Genomic DNA, 18,060 nt, shown 5'->3' with positions numbered 1-18,060 from the left:
CTTGAGGTGCTCTATCTGAAAGGGTCTAGTGCACTGCTTGATACAAAGTGGGCATTTACCGATGTTGTTTTTCCTCCTTCTTCCTTCCTCTGTCATCATGAGAGTTAATGATTTTAGAGATGACTTTTGGGATCTCAATTAACCACAATGTAGAAAACTATTTATGAGTACAGATGGATTAAGTACATAGTTATTTCCACAGATGTATTTTTAGAAACAGTAAAATGATAAATCCTCCTCTTACAAAACTCCGTAAGGATTTAAAAGAGATTACATGGCTGATTCAATTCAGAATATATAAAGTCAAATTTCTCTTAACAAATAGCAGCATGCTTGTATTCATGTGTTCTGCACAAGCGAATTTATGTCTGCGGTTGTCTTTTTAATAAGGAACAATAAACAATGATGTTGCTTTTACAATCACCGCCGTATCAGAAATCGCTCAGCTAATTACCGATACAGGAACATCAATGTTCATTTCTACTGAGCGTAAGCGTTGTCAACTCATTTTTAATGAAAAGCGCCGGTTCTTACTAAGTTCACTAATTTTGACAATAACAATACTGGACACTCAATATCATTCTTGAAGTTAGAGTTTTACAAAAATGCACTACAGGAAGTCATTCTATCAAATGCTCCTACTCTGGGGAAACCGGGGCGGGTTGTCGTTGACGTCAGTCAGTGTGATGTTCACTGTGGTGGTCCCAGATAATCCCCCCATTTGGCCGCCCATGTCCTTGGCTTGAATCACCACTTGGTACTGCTCCCTGTTTTCTCGATCCATGTTGAGCAGAGCTGTCTTGATGATACCTGTGGATATAAAATTCACCAGTGGAAAGCGATGTGACAAAGTACTGTATGGAATCATTTATGTATGCAAACAAACACAGATTGTCACCCACAATATGGACTATAATATGCGGATGTCATGGGTGACAAAAAAAGGATGGTAGGTAGCCTTTCTACTGAAGGAAATTAAAACCACATAGGGGAGTGAGATACATTAAAAAAAGCAAAAAACAAACAAACAAACAAACAAAACAACAAGAACCAAAAGAAAGAAACCTATAATGCAGGGAGAATGAGAAAAAGTGTCAGTCAAATTCTGTAAGAGTAGAGGCTGTAAGTGTTGAATATTAAGTGTTATAAGATGACACAGCAAAGTATTACTTGCCATGTGACACAGTCATATACTATTGAAGCTGCTTGGAAAAAGGCAATTTAGGTGTCTTATGAGGGAATTGTTAGGAAACCATATATGTACATGAATTGACTCTTAAGTTTCAATTTACTGAATTGCCTAATTGCTCAGCAAATATACACCATAATGAATGTTCTGAGAATTTTCTAAACCACAAAACTATGGTCTTGAAAAAACACAGCATCAGTTCTCTCATAATTATCGTCTTGTAGGATCCTAGAGAATTTAAATTTTCCTAAAGTTGAACTGAAACGTTAGTTCAAATGGTCCCAGTAGTGACCAACACTCATAAGTTAGGTTAAGTTTACCTTTATTGTTAGGTAGTTATAAAATAATTATTTGGAAGAACTTCTGAAAGTTTGCCTAATCTCTTTGTAGGATTATGTAAATTAACAACTTTCTTTCAAAAATCACTGGAGAAGGCTTTATAACCCTCTCTGGTAGTGCATTCCGGTGCTTAACAACTAATGAAGCTGAAAATATCTTTTTTATTTTTTTATTTTTAACAAGAATTCCTCAAAGAACAGGTCAATTTAATTCCTATGATCCTGGCTTTAGGGCAAGTGCAGCTGCTTTCTGTTCTTGATATAATAGTACTTCTCTAAATAGAGGAGATTACCTTAGCCTTTAGTTGAATAATTATTCCTTAAGTTGAATAATTCTAATTTTTTCATCCTCATTGTTTTTAAACTGAATATTTTCTTTGTCCTTGGGCTTCTTTCCAAGTTTATTGCACCTGCTAACACATCAATTTCCAATCGGATGTAGTAACCTAGGAAGGTTTTTATTTCTACTAACAAAATGGATGCTTGAAAAATATATAAAAGGAACTCAACTCTTATAACAAAAATAAGTGTGGAATTTGTTAGACAGTACAAACGATCTTTACTAAAAAAGTCATCATCAGATAGTATGCTATTTTGTAGAGAAAGGGCAGAAAAATGAGATGTTGAAAAAAAGATTCCATTGAGGCAATTCACTTAATTAGGGCTGTATCAGTTAGGGTAGGATACACAGTGAGGTGAACACAAACAATGCAAAATCTCAGCAGCTTAATACAACTGCAGTTTTTGCTCATGCTCTGAGTAGGCCAGCAGGAAACTATGGTCATGCTAACATTTTGATTTCCAGGCTGGAGATGCAAGTCAGCACTGGTATCCATCCCTGACCGCTGTGGCAAGAGGCGTGGAACGTGGTGGATTGTACACCAGGTCTAAACGTTCCACTTGGAAGTGACTCACATCATTGCCACATTTTATTGGCCCAAAAAAATCCTATGGCTACATCTAACTTCAGAGCAGAGTAGAGAGATGCCGTCCTACCAAATAACTAGAAAAAGAAGGATTGGAATATTTGTTAACAGCCAAAATGGCTATCAGAAGGGATTGGTCTTTAAGCTTCATACCAAATTGGAAGAAGAAAATAAATCAATGTACAATTTTCCTGAATGTGCCATCTATAAACATGGTAGATGAAAGATCCATTGTCAGATTTCTTGATTAAAATGATCCGGATGCTCTGTTTATATCACTGGTATTTGGCAGATAAATTTAAGAAAATTCAATCACCCTGATGTTTTTATTAAAAAATGTGCCAGCTCAGCTGAACATATCAATTAAAATTACAGACTGTAAAAAGAAGATCCAAAAGGAATTCTAACCTGTTTCTGATTCAACTGAAAAATAGGGCTGCCCCTGTAGGATGCTATAGACAACTTTAGCACTGTTCCCATATGTCGGATCGTCAGCGTCAGTTGCAGTGACTTGGACAACAAATGTGCCTGCAATGACAGAACATGAAGTGAAAATAAATTAAGGTCCCATTACTGATCCTTGGTGCACGCACACAAAGAGAAAGCGTGATCTCACTTTTGTACAGAACTGTCATGGCAAAGGAGTGGGAAACTTCCATAGTACGCTAGGTTAAAAAGCTCCTGATTCCTCAATCTGGAGGAACGTGACCACCGTTTATAAAACCTGTAAGGAGTAAGTTAAAGGGCAGTATGGTGGAACTGATTTCAGTTCATCTCCAAAGGTGGGGTTTGATTGGATTCTTGCTATGGTGCTTCTTTCAAGTTATCCAGGCTCAAGTCAACCCGAATCTTGCATGACTTTGTCCACAGGGATTAGTTTAGGGATTGTTCAAGCAGGGGCCCACTCATGATTTTACTGGAAATGCTGTGTCAAAGGTGTTCTTTCCCCTGGACTGTAATGTGCCTGCAGATGCCACAGCTGTTGAATGACCTTGGGGATGGCAGCCAGAGGACAAAGCTGAATAGGACAGAAAATTACAGAACAATAGCCAGAACCCAAATCAAACCATGTCTAAAGCCCATTTCACTTTTGGACTTAAGTAATGTGACTGATAAGTACTTCTGTTGTTTATAACTAGTTTGTATTGGGTTTTCTGTGACTTGCACAGAAAAGCATCCTAAATGATACATCTATTTGATAATTCTAAAAGGTTGAAAAGCCTGGAACTTTAAATGAGGTAGTTTTGGATTAAATAAAAGATTAATTGAAACAACAGAGGGTACACATTTGGAATTTATAATATCAAAAAATGATTGTAATTAAATTACAATGAAGTCTATGATGTTTTAGATCAGCACTCTCATTTTAGGGACCATAGTCACCAAATAACCTTCTAAGTACCCCTGACTGCCATAAAATTCCATACAAATTTTTATGTATGTGCCTGCATGTATATTTCACTGATGAGAAGTTCCATAGATTTTTATCTGATGCTCAAAGGGGTCTGTGACTTCCAAAAAGGGTACGACCCTCTAAGATCATTTTATGGCTGACTTTTGGTGTTCAGATTAGATAAACAGTAAGCATATTACTAGAGTTCTCCTGTCTATGAACAGAGCATGGAAGTTACATTTTTGGAATATTCGATTTTTTGCATTGCTTTTGTAATATCTAACCAGTTCCATTTATTGAGCAAATATATTGTACTGTGTTAAGGTTGGATGCTGCGATGTGGCATGTTGGTGCATGAGATCGAGCACATACCCTTTTACTTTAGTGAGGGAGTTAGGAAGAAGGAGACCATCGTATGATTTTAGAATGAGAGCTAATGGTAGGACTCAACCAACACGTTCTTATTGGACAACAGTACAAAATTCGGTAGCTTTTAGAAGACGATTGTCTGGATGTTTTGAGCACCTGTTAGTTCTAGCTGTTGTACTGGGGGCTCTGCCCTTGTTTTCTCCTTTTGTCCTCATGAGAACCCTTACAAGTTGACGTTTATTATTTAGTTTTTATAGATAGGCAACTGGAGGGTCAGAGAAGTCAAGTCTTTGACCCAAGGCCACACTGCTGCTTATTGGTAGAGATAACTTTGAACTCAGGTCTGTTTGACACCAAAGTTCATTTACATCAGTCTGCGGTTGTTGCTTTATATAGTTTCTTTAAGATGCCTTTATCTATCAGAGTAATGAAATGTGAATTTATGATCATGATGAATGTCAGCCTAACTATGCCTATGTGCAAATCAGAAAAAATGCCTTCCTTTTTTCCAAAATATATTTCTGTCAGCTACCCCCAAATATTTGTAATACGTATTTAATTCTATAATGGCTTCAAAAGTGAATGGCACCCACTCCAGTTGTATAGTGACAACTTGTTCATGCTCGTATGGTTGCCCTGGGTGGTGCTGATGAATATCCTTTATTAATTCTATCTGCGTTTTACCACCTAGTAGATAAATATTATTCTTAACGAATCTTCCTCTTAAAAGAATTCTAATCCTCCTCTTTGCTTGGTCTGGATTTTTTTTTTTTTTTTTTTTTTAACAAAACAAAGTGGCTTCAAGTAATGAGATGAGCAATTGTTTTTTGTTTTTTTTTTTTGCAAGAAAAATTTAGATGTTTTACAATTATGTCCATGGATTAGATATTTTCAAAGTCTTGGAACTGTGAACTGAAACAGCTCTGATATGTGACTCCCAGAATTATGGAAACATTTTTATTATGTTAGCTCTTTTGAATTTGACACTGAGTGAAAATGAAAATAACCCTTATACAAGTGGTTTAAACCCTTATACAAGTGGTTTAAAATTTGTCATTGTCTCCCATGAAGTGGATTAATATGGCTAAGAGTGATGTCAGCAAGAATTTTTCTTAGTTTAAGTTCTTTTTACCTTTTCCCTATCTAATTTGGAAGCAAAAGTCAAATTAAGTATAGACACATATTCACTTTAAAATTGGTTGTCGAATTGTACACAAAGTGTTAATTCTCCATTTAATGTCATGAAAGTCTTTTAATTTCCACCAATTAGTAAAGGATATATTCCCCTAGACATCCTCTGTATATTGTGTATGGATTAAAAATAAATTTTCTTTGAGTCTCTTCTCCAAATCTACAGTTACTTAAAGCAAGTGTCATTACTCTTTCGTCTGGACTGTGAATCCAGGCTTTTCTTTTCCAGTGGGGAGATCCTTACCTGGACCTCATTACAGTCTGGGCTAAGAGAAATAGAGAAGGCTTCTGTTTTTTCAGCCCAAGAAAGAGTAGGAATTTAGACTGGGAGAGGAAGTAGATGGGATGGTCTCTTTTTCTTTCTCCCAGTCTCACTCTGCCACTTTTCATACCCTCATCTTTAGAGGAAATGCTGTTTTCTTGAAAATAATAAGATGAGACTAGAATAATATTGGGAAACATGGGGACACTTACAAAAAGGACATAAGTACATTGTTTGAAATATGATAGTTTCAGAATTTGGTATCTAACTTTATTCAACTCAGTAAATTTCACTCATAGGATTCTTCATTCAATTGATGGACTAGAGGAGAAATATTATATGGTTGAAATCACATCTCACTCACCGACATCAGACATTTCAGGAACAGTGGCTGTGTAAACTTCCTTGGTGAATATTGGTTCATTGTCGTTGATGTCATGGATCTTGATAATGAATTCAGACTCCGGCTCCACAGGTCTCCCTGTCCTTCTGTTTATAGCTTGAGCTCGAAGGATGTAAACGGGTTTTTCTTCCCTGTCCAGCTTCTTGGTGGCCTGTATATCCCCTGTGTTTTCATTGATAATGAAGAGATCTCCTGCTCCATCTCCTGAAAGGATATATTTAAGTGATCCATCTCCTCTATCCTGGTCTGAATGTAACTAGTATAGGGAAAAAAAATTAAAGAAAGCAAAAGTCAAGCATGTGATTCTAAACTGTGTCTTCCCGATGCATGCATGCTATGTTACCTTTCATTCAATCCCTTCTAATAGATGCAAGTTTTCTTCTTTTACTGTTGCTTAGATCCTCAAAATAAATACCATTCATAATGAACATGTTTCCTTATAATCTAGAAATGTCCAGAACTGGGGCAGAGATTGGAGAAAGTTTAGTAACGCTGACTTTGAAGAGTGGAAAACTAAAAGCCAGAGCAAACACAAGATGCTCAAGGACATATCAGCCTGGCTGGAATGAAACTTTTCACTATTTTCACTCCAGCTTTCAGATTCTACTAATCTACCCTCGTCCTCGCTTTTAGGTGCACAGACACACTAGAGAAGCAATATATTCCTGAGAAAAGGATTCAGGATTTTGAATCAGAGAGCCCTGGGTACGTTCAGCTTCTACACTTTACGATCTTGGTAAACTGGTAAGCTGGTCCGTCTCTTTGAGTCTCATATGTTGGAGATTATAATCAAATATAGATGTGAAATTTATTTATTGGTTGATGAAATTCAACTTGAAGAGAAACATCTCATGTGCTGTCATGGACAGTGCCTTGAAAACCCCCTGACTAGGTAATTTACAAAGTTCCTTGGAATAAGAACATTTAACACTTAGATTTTAGCTTACGACAGGAAAGGACCATCTAAAAAGAAGAGCGAGCCTACAATTGAATAGGCTGCCTTATGACGCATGGGTTTCTGCTCCTGAAGGCAATCAGGCAGAGGCTCTGATATGATTGGCAGTCAGTGAAGTGGGTCCGGGCAGAGTGTTGCATGAAATGCATGTGATAACACTGAAGAGGAAGAGAGTGGTCCTAACTTGGAAAGGAGCCCCCATGGCCTATCCCAAAGACTACTTCCACAGTGTTGACTTCCGGCTCTTTCCTCTGTTCCCTCTTCCCCACTTCAGCAAAAGTGCAGGCAGTATCTCAGAGGTCTTCCAGTGTAACCCAATTCTCAATTTTTCAAAAAGTGCTTTTTATTGAGGAGAACTATTTTTAATCCTAAATTGTAAGTATCAGCTGCATACAGACAGATTCATTTCAGTGGGATGGCTGTTAATCTCTACCTTATTTCTGTCTGAACAGAGTATGGGCCAGGGTCCAACAGTTATGGCAACAATAGCAGCAGGTAGACTAACTCTGCGCACTCTTGATTAATACTGCATGGAATGCTTGGAGTGGTATCAATAAACACATTTGAAAATAGGATTTCAGGACAAAAAGGAACTTTAAAATAATGTAACCCAGCCTTTCTAAAAGTATATCGCCTGGAATATCATTTATACAAAATGCTAAGAAAAAACGGTTCCGTAGTCCAATAAATTTGCGAAATACTTCATATTCTTCCTCTGTCTCGGAAGTCCCAATTAATATGAAAGACCGTGAGTGCCTATAGTTCAGAATTGTACTTGACTTTATTTAATTTAGTTTCCCGAACTCTCTTGTGTAAAGAATCCTTTTTGGGTGTGATTCATATTGATATTCCCCATAACAGTTTTCCAAGAAACACACTTTGGGAAACATGAGTTCATTGAATCCATCATTGCAGAGTCAAGGAAACCAAAGTTCCGGTTTATGTAGTGTTTCCCAAATTACACAGCTCATGTGAAAGAGTCAGATGATTAGAATTTGAGTGGGAGAAGAGGCCTTCTAGATGATTCAGTGCAATGTCCTTGTTTTTAGAGATCGGGAAACTGTGTCCAATGCCACACAGCTAATGCCGGTTAATGGCAGAGTTTGAGGAAGAGAATATTATTCAAACAATTAGTAGCCTTGAAAGCAATTTGACAGAAATCATAGAAGATAAATGCAAATGGGGAGGAAATTGCTTAGAAGTAAGACAAATGCCGTAAGAAATGTAAAACGAAGAGGACTCCATGATTTGTGTAATGTGATGATGTGCTAAGGAGACGCTGAAACCATGATTACACAGAAAGAGCCACTGGGGAAAGTTTAACTCTCCACCGTCAAATTCTAATGACTGAAGAGAGCTCTTAAAAAGCTATTTCATTAACTCCTGAGTAACGAAACCAACATTGTGCCCATTGGGTCCTGGCTGTAGGGCAGCCACGGTTAGCAGCTTAGCACAGCGTGGGGGAGCACCACACCCTGAGTCCTAAGTGTAGGCCTTGCTCATTCTTTTTCACTCCCCAACTATAGTATCGTAGCAGCCAGTTAACCGCCCTGGGCCAGGATCCTTATCAGTAGAATGAGGATGAAAAGAGCTACTGGACAAAGCCGTCAAGATCTAGTTAGGGGCTGTATACAGGTACTACATTAATCGCCACGTACACGTGATAAAAGCATGATATGTGTTTTATAAATTATAAAGCGCCTTCCAAAGTTAAGATCTTGTTACTGTTATTAGCTCTGAATTCATAATAAGATGTTTTTGTTCTTCTTTTGACTTTGAGAACTTTGTTGAGAGGACTTTGAAAACCCAATTTTGCAAACACATGGCATCTCTAAGGTAAAATCTGTTATCAAAAGCTGGTATTCTACCAGGTGGCAATTGCTGTTTTTCCATGTGATTTATTATATTCTGCATTCCAATAGATTATAGATTCCCCTTGGCCTGTTCTTTCATCACTCTCAATATGTAATTGTTGCACACTTAGTAGGTGAATACCACATCTGGTCACAAGATTTATTCAGGTAGAAGTAATCAGAAACTTATTTTTAGCTGTCAGGAGAGAACATTTTGATGAGTTATAGAACAAACACCCGAGATGATATGAAAGGGCAGTGGGGATACCAACTAAGAGGCTGAACGGGGATTGCTCTGCCTATCTCAATTCTGATTTATCAATATTTGAAAACTAGTGGGAAAATGCATCTCTTCACTCAGGCGTTGTGTGATAATAAAACACTTTAACCTCATCCCCCTCCAAATGCAAGGTCTGTGTCTGACAAGTACAGAGCAGAAACCTGAAGAAGTTTTGTGTATTCTTTCCCCATTTTCCTCCCCTTCCTTTGAAGTCCCCTGGGGCCAGTTCTTTTCTCTCTTTTGGGGGACAGGAGGAAACATGACTTCAGGGTTAGTGAAAGGGGTGGTGACAAGCAGACACGAGAGGTTTATTGAGCGCTTAGATTTTAATTGGATATTTTCTTTTGTGATGTTATTCATCATGGCCTTTGTAAAAGGCAGAAGTTAAACAACAACAAATAAAAGGTTGTAGGTGGCCGCAGGCATGTTTTTCCTAATTTCAGTTTAATGTGGCTGTTCCATTAAGTTTAATCATCTGGTTCACTTTCAACGATTCACCATCAAGTAAAAATTACCCACTTCCCTCAGAAAGTCACATCTCATCTGGCACTGGCAGGACTTTGTACTACTGTACCTATGGCATTTAGGCTCAGAAAGAGCTCTTGGTCTTTGTTTGTTTGTTTTTCTGTTGATTTATTATCTTTTTAAGGGCAACACATTGACAAATAGAAACAGGAATTTGAATTGTAGGTATGTCCCCATGGACAGTGTCACCAAAGCAGTGCCAACATTTTTTTTTTCCAATTGGGGAGTATTGGGGGACAGTGTGTTTCTCCAGGGCCCATCAGCTCCAAGCAGTTGTCCTTCAATCTAGTGGAGGGCGCAGCTCAGCTCCAAGTTCAGTCGCCATTTTCAGTCTTTAGTTGCAGGGGGCACAGCCCACCATCCCATGCGGGAATTGAACCAGCAACCTTGTTGTTGAGAGCTTGCGCTCTAACCAGCTGAGCCATCTGGTCGCCCCTCCAGAAGCTCAGTGGCAGCTCGTTGTCTTCAATCCAGTCTTGGAGGGTGCAGCTCACTGGCCCATGTAGGACTCGAACAGGCAACCCTGTTGTTCAGAGCTCACACTCTAACCAACTGAGCCATCTGGCCGCCCCCAACATCTTTTTACTTGCTACTTGTTACTTGCCAACTTTCAACTTGATTTTGACTCCAATTGAAAGGTATAACACTAATTGTACAGATTTTTAGTGGTTTATGTAACTAGCTAATGCTGTCCCATTCCTCTTATTACCCATCACTGGGTCACTGTGAGTCAGTAACCAAACTGATTATTCTAAGTATATACTTAGAAAACAAAAGCTTATGTACAAGGCACATGTAGGGAAGTTCCTACAATAGCATGAAAAGGGTGTAGGGAAGGAATTATGTGATTTTTTTGCTAAAATAACAAATTGGATTGAGCCCAATATGCTCATATAGTGTAACGCAAATGTAATGTGGCCCTTTGAGAGATGTAATGGTTGTCAATCTGAGATGTCACAGGACAAATCAGACAACAGCTGTGGTGAAAGGTTGTTTGATGAGACTGAGGTGGAGAAACTGGAGTTACAACACAGAGAGAGGACACCTGTGTGTTACATAGATTGAACATTATTTTAGATTACAAAAATAAATCTATTGTCAAGTTAGGACTAATTGAGACTTAACTGAATTCAATATATGTGTATATGTATGTTTGTATACATATATCTCTACATAATGAATGTAAGCATAATGAGTATACTCAATGTTGTGAAGGCTGAAGAGCTCTTTGGGTAGAGTTTACGTCAGGGAGAATTTTAACCTTCCTTGAAGTACATGGCAGGGATTAGAAGTAGATTCTGTTTTAGAGATTATAAGGTTAGGTGAATAAAAATATCTTAATAATATTTTATATTATGTAATTTAATATGCTGTATTTGAATGTTATAGATTTAGCATGAGTTAATTAATTTATATCTGGTAATTACTTTACAAATCCAAAACTGAAGGTAGTGTATTGTTGTGGCAGGTTGTTGGAACTAGTTAGAAATGCAAATTCTTGGGCCCCACTTACCTCCAGAATCAGAAACTCAAGGGGTGTTGCCCAGCAGTCTGTGGTTAAGAAACTCTCCAGGTAATTTTGACGAGTGCTCAAGTTTGAGAACCACTGCCTTAACTAGGACAACCGTAATGATTCACACGAACTTAGGCAAGGGAAAGACATGCGTGTCAATTCATGCTATGCGCTAAGTCGTGGATCCTTGGGGAATTTAGTTCATTTCTCCAAGTCTCAGTTTCCTCATCTACAAGGTAGGAATAATAATGATACCTAGTTTACAGGTACATTGTTCTGAAAATTAACAGAATAATGTTTATAAAATGTTTAGCAGAAGGCCTACCTCAGAGAAACACACTACAATAAGTTATTCTTGCGTTATAAACATGAAGTATTTAGAAGGTCAGTTTTGAAGGTGGAAGGATTGGGGTCTGAATTCTGAATTTCTTATCAACTAAATTAATTAAATTATCTTAGTGTTCACTCTGTCATCCACAAGGTAGAATTCACAATAATTAACTTTGCCAGCTATTCCTCCTCTACTTGTCCCTTCAAATTTGGTAATCTTTAGGCCTATATCTCAGGTCCTTGTTTTTTTCTCATTTCACATGCTCTCTCCAAATAAGATCATCTATCTATTTTCATGTATTCAACTATTATCTATGTGCCATTGATGCCCAAATCTATAAATAACTCCAGGGCAGACCATTTTCTTGTGATCCAAAGTCAAGAATACAATTGATTCCCAGACAAGTCTCTTAGACAAATTATTCTTAGTACTTCCCAATTGAACTCATTGCCTTCTGTCCAAAACCTGTTCCTCTTATATGTCCCATGTCTGTAAAGGCCATCAGCGTCATCCTAGGCTCTCCCCTCTGCTTCCATCCCCACATTCATTAAGCCAGCAACTCCTGTCATTTTTACCTCTTACTTATATCTTGACTCACCTACTTAACTCCATTTCCATTGGTGCCACCCTGGTCTGAGTCACCATTTCTCATTGATCTATTATACAGAGGTTCACCAAACACACACTCAATCTTGCTTCCTCTTAATTTATTTTGCTTTCTGTAACTAGACCAACTTAAAAAAAAAACACAAAAGAACTCTGAAGATACCACTCTCTTCTAGTTAAATCTTTTTCTTTTTTTAAAATTTAATTTTATTATTTTTTTAAACTAAATTTATTTCGGTGACAATGGTTAGTAAAATTACATAGGTTTCAAGTGTGCATTTCTATAATACATTATCTATATTTCACATTGTGTGCTCACCACCCAGAGTCAGTTTTCCTTCCATCACCATATATTCTAGTTAAATCTTTCAGTGTTTTCTCTTTATTCTTGGAATAAAAGCCCCCATCTCCACTCCCTAACATGGCATCCAAATTCCACCACAGTCTCTGCCCCTCTCTTTAGTCTCATCAGCCACCAGTCTCTCCTTGACACTTTGTTCTAGATACATTAGTTTCTTTCATAGGCCTCCCTGCATATGGTCCCCTTGGCAGAAAGTCCTTTTGAACATCTTCACTTGGTTAATCCAACTCGTATATCAAGGCTGTGTAATCTTTGTCTCCTCAGGAAAGACTTCACTAAGCTGCTAAATTCAATTCCCCAGCTGTACACTTTCAGTTTATTCCACACTTAGCCTTCAATGTATTCTGTTTTTTTTTCTTGATGACTTATTTCATAGCTATTTTCATGTTTCAATCAGCAAACAGCTGGATTGCAAGTTTCATGAAGGAAGGCACCACAGCTGTCCGGCTCACTTCTGTATTCTCAGTACCCAACATACAGGCACATTATAGATCCTCCATAATTAATGATTGCAAGGAATAAATGAATGACTGTTATAAAGATAAAAATGGATAAAATATCAATAATCAATGAAGTTTCTGGCACATAGAAAGCAATCAATAAATCTCAGGGTCCTTCATCCCCTTTCTCATTTGATTTTAGATAATTCTGTGTATCAAGGATATATGTTCCTCATATGATTTCACTCATGTGGGATATAAAACAGAAAGCAACAAATGAGCAAATAAAACAAACAAACAAACTCATAAAATACAGACAACAGTATGGTGGTTACCAGTGGGGAAGGGGGTTTGGGAAGAGGTAGAAGAAGCTAAAGGGGATTAAATACATGGTGACAGAAGACTTGACTTTGGGTGCTGAACACACAATTCAATATACAGTTGATGTATTATAGAATTGTGCACCTGAAACTTATATAATCTTATTAACCAATGTTACCTCAATAAATGTCATAAAATTAAGAAATATATATATTCTTGAAATTGCCAGAAAATTTAGCAGTTATTACCAAACATTAGGAACATGGTCTAACCTGAGCAATCTGAGGGAGGAATGCAAATTATCACCTTAGGTCTAAAATTTTTTCTTTTATAACCAATTGCACCTCAATACAATAATAAAGCCACTTGTATTTGTTGAAAAGAACAGAGAAGTTATAAGTACATTGAGTGTACAGACCATTATAAGTACACTGGATGTTGGGACAGGAGTCATCTATTAAGGCTGAAGAAGCTGCTAGATTTTGCTGAACCATATTTGAAGTATCATCTTGCTGCAGAAACTAATGGACAATGAATGGAAAACACTCCATTTTATGAAAAGATTGTTGCATAAAAAAAATAATTTAACTCTCAGCCAAGACCATTTTAAAAACACTTATTGGCCTGAAGAGCTGCATAAGGCAGTGAATAAAAAACATCTAATATCTGCCTTCTACAAACTTGCAGTTTAGGGTTGGAAATACTGACTCATATGTGAAAGATGCAGAATAAAAGCTGAAATTAGACAGTTGAGTGCTTTTATTAAGTATTAGGAAGAACAAGCTAAGTGAAAAGGTGGAGAACAGCATAGGAGGAACTTGTAAGTTGAACAAGATGGAGTCAGGGAATGTGTTAGCGCTGATGGTTTAGGAAGATTTCTTGGGGAAATTCAGATTACTGATGGGAGCAGAATGACTTAGCAACCAGTATGAGCTCATGGCATGGTTTTAAGGCTAAGTGTGGGAGAAAATCTGAGGAAAGCTTGAGTATGTGCCTGAGGTAATAAAAGCAGTAAAGTCAGCTAAAATAGAAACACTCCTTCCCTTGAGTTGTAGGGTCCCCTGTTTTCTTGCACTGCACTCAAATGTGCAAAGAAAGATGCAGTTTCCTTATTTTTTTAAAGAGCTTATCCCTCAGGCTCTAATCCCATTGAGTATTAAGAACTTGATATTAGGTTGAATATTGAGTCAATCATTGAGTGCAATCCAATAAAATCTGCCTGATTCAATAATGCAGTCTTTTCAGATAACTCTGTTAAGTAAATCCTAGTCTTTCTGGTTTCTGCTTTCTCCCTTTGCTCCTGATCTGTCTAAGATGACATCTGGGTGTACGAAGAAGAGAGAGCCACATGGCGCAAATCAGAAATTTGGGGGCTTTTGGAGCCAAGGGCAACCCTTGTATTGCCCTCTGGGCTGCTGGTCTGTAGACAGTATCTCTCATCCATTACTTTCCTCAGTGGCGTCTATGATTTTCGCAGGTGGAATCATGATTTCAGCTCTGTAAGGTCCAAGGTATCTGGCTCCATCCTGCCTTCCCCTGTAGCCATCACATAGGCCCTGCTGTCTGGCTGTGACTCCTCCATTGCCCTTGGCACATGTGGTTGTAGCTACAGAGTTGCTTTGTCCTTGGTAGTCACCATCTATAGGATCATCTTTTCTTGCCTTGGAGAAGCTTTGGAAGGCTCCTGGGAGCTAAAATGGGCTTCTCCCTCATTACATGATTGGCCCAAAGGGAAAAGGGGAAAAACCCCTTTGCTTTCACCTTTACCCATAAATTTGCCACCTCTCCCTCCTGGTACTTCAGATACTGTCTCAGGGCAGTAAAAAGGACTTCAGGTAGTCACAGGGCTCTGTGTGTGTGTGTGTGTGTGTAATGTGAAATCCCTCCATTGGTTTCAGGAATACCTCACCACATGAGTTTTGGTGGGGGGAAGAGCTAATTCCCACTGTAAAATCTGAGAAGATAACTGGGGTGGAAGCATGACCTATAGCCCAGAGCCGGGCACCAATAATTTTTGGTGATGACATTTGTAAATGAGTTTACTGAGTTTTATTCTAGTTGGCCAGGCCTACCTCTTGATGCATTATGTGGTCTCTAAAACAATCTAGAAAATCTCTTTTTCTCTTGACAAAACCAAAGATTGGGCTGTCTCCATCCCATGCTCTTTCTTTTTTTATTACACCATATTTCCTCATATAATGACCCCCCAAATGATATTCTTTTATACAATGTAAATAATTTGACTGAGTTTTGTAACAGTGGAAATGTTTTATCTTTAAAGCATTCTTGTGCATGATTCATCATTTGGCAACTAGTCTGGCTAGGACTTGGGAAAATGATAATAGCAGACATTTATTAGGCCCATACTATGGCCGGGAACTTGTTACACAGATTGTATCATTGTTACTCATCATGAATCTTTTCCTGTCACCTCTTAACTGACAAGGAAGCTAAGGGGAGACAAGAGTTAAGTAACTTCTCAACATCATACAGCCAACAGGAGCAGAATTTGAGTCCAGGAAGTCTGACATCACAGTCTAGTATGTTAAACACAACACGGATATTTTCTGTGGATATTTACATTCGGTTCTGTGAACATTCACTAAATGCTTCCTCTGTACCAAACAATATTTTAGGTGCTGAGTTACAAAGATTTCATTCAGGATTTTTCATCCTCTACACTATTGATATTTTGGGCTGGATAACTCTGTAGTGGGCCCTGTCCTATGTATCAGCATCCTTGGCCCCTACCCACTAGATATCTCTAGCACCTTTCAAGTTGTGACAACCAAAAATGTTTCCAGACATTGCCAGATGTCCCCTGGGGGGACAAAATTGCCTCCACTGGAAATTACTGATGGAATTCTGTCTGTCTATCTATCTATCTATCTATCTATCTATCTATCTATCTATCTATCTATCATCATCATCATCTTTCTATTCTCCCTTATTTTTTCTCATTGTGTACCTTGTAACTTTTAATATACATTCAAATAATACTGTAAAGCGTTCTGAATTTGCAGAGATAACACATGGCCCCACTGAATTCAATCTTTTATCTGTTGTTAGATTTAATAACACTGAAAGAGACCTGTTATGTGGAAGAGAATTTTTGACAAAGTGCTAAGAGCGAAAAATTTTAAACCTAAACTCAATCCCTTGAATTTAATGTCAAAAGTACCAGAGCAACAATTACATGAACAAAACTTAAGTGTGATGGTCGTTGTGGTAGGCAGAATAATGACCCTCACAAACATGTGCATGTCACAGAACCAGGGACTGTTACCTTACAAGGCAGAAAGGACTTTACAGGTGTGAGTAAGATTTTAAGGTCAGGAGATTATTCTGTTATCCAGGTGAGCCCAGGGTCCTTCTAAGGGAAAGAAGTGGGGAGTCAGAGAAGGAAATGTGCAATGAGGGATTGATTTGAAGATGCTTTGCTGCTGGCTTTGAAGATGGAAAAAGGGATCGTGCACCAAGGAATGCAGGCAGCCTTCGAGAAGCTTGAAAAGGCAAGGACAACATCCTCCCTAGAGCCTCCACAAGGACCCCTTGCAGACACCTTGATTTTAGCCCAGTGAAACTCATTCTAGGCTTTGGACTTCCAGACCTGTCAGATCATAAATTTGTACTGTTTTGAGCCACTAAGTTCGTGGTAACTTGTTACAGCAGCAGTAGGAAACAGAGGCAGTAGTTTCTTGTCTTTGGCATTCAAGGTGAATTGAAACTACATGTGGTCGTTCAAGAATCCCAGTCAAGAGGGAAGAAAACTAACCTTTGGTGAGAACTCCCTGTGTGTCAGGTACTGCGAGAGTGCTTCGTGTATTATATCAACTAAGTCTCACAACGACTCCAGGAGACAGGCTTTACTTTTTCCATGTTTTCAGAGAAACTGAGGTCGGGTAGGTTAAATAACTTACCCCAATTAAGGGCAGAGCCAGGAAGGATACCAAGATCTGCCTAACTCCAAAATCTATGTTTGTTCACATGAGATTTTGTGCCAAACAATACTTCCTATGTAGATTATAAACATTTCTGGATTTATTGTATTTATTATATTAGACCCCAGGCTAAGTTATTTGTAAATTCTATTGGCACAAATGATACAAACTGTAATAGATGTTATTGTTCATTTGGGATTTATCAATTAAACAAATGCCTTTTGGTTTATTCACTGCATGAAGTTATTTCCCCAAAAAGGCTTTGTTTATTGCCTTTTGCTTGGCTCTGGAAGTCCAAGGTCTTTGGCAGACTGAGACATTAGTCTCAGCTCCTGCTTAGTCTAACATTTTCATTTTCAAAAAGCCAATGGTAAATCAAGTTGAGAGCCAGATACCCAGTCAAACATTGATTTAGTAAGACATTGTAACTCAACACTTACAATCCTACTTTTTTTTGCCTTACAGTGTAATCTCTTCAGCAATTGCCAAATCTAAGGACACACACACACACACACACACACACCCACACACCCTGACCCTCTCTCCCTCTATCTCTGACAGTACAACTATACTTTGGAAGAAATTATTAATAGATAATTGCAGACGTTTGAGACATGATGTTTCAGGTGGCAGAAATTAAAAACACTATGTTCCTCACTAGCTAATGGACTTTTCCCAAAATGTGTTTTTCTTCAAAGGTGAAGAAACGTATTAGTTATAATGATCTTATATTGACTCTTACTTAGGATCTAAAAAGTGAAAGCCATAGCTTTATAAAACAGATAGTTTGCTTCAGGGAGGGACTAGTTCTTATTCCTGTTCCTAACTGTCAAGCACCTTGTATGTGCTCAGTGAATGATGAT

The 18,060-nt window shown here is 38.1% G+C and overlaps 1 protein-coding gene across 1 annotated transcript in view; it reads right to left on the bottom strand.

Moving 5' to 3' along the window:
- Window positions 1-18,060, bottom strand: part of CDH6 (cadherin 6) — a 127,840-nt gene that overhangs the window by 23,484 nt on the left and 86,296 nt on the right. The window contains exons 3-5 of the mRNA XM_033111185.1: window positions 6,033-6,327; window positions 2,862-2,981; window positions 643-810 (exon numbers count right to left, since the gene is read on the bottom strand). Coding sequence (XP_032967076.1) covers window positions 643-810; window positions 2,862-2,981; window positions 6,033-6,327 — 583 coding nt within the window. The remainder of the gene's footprint in view (window positions 1-642; window positions 811-2,861; window positions 2,982-6,032; window positions 6,328-18,060) is intronic.

The sequence above is a fragment of the Rhinolophus ferrumequinum genome, chromosome 7 (assembly GCF_004115265.2).
Source record: "Rhinolophus ferrumequinum isolate MPI-CBG mRhiFer1 chromosome 7, mRhiFer1_v1.p, whole genome shotgun sequence".
Classification (NCBI taxonomy): Eukaryota; Metazoa; Chordata; class Mammalia; order Chiroptera; family Rhinolophidae; genus Rhinolophus; species Rhinolophus ferrumequinum.
The sequence above is the reverse complement of the archived record's forward strand: the minus strand, read 5'-3'. Positions and strand labels throughout refer to the sequence as shown.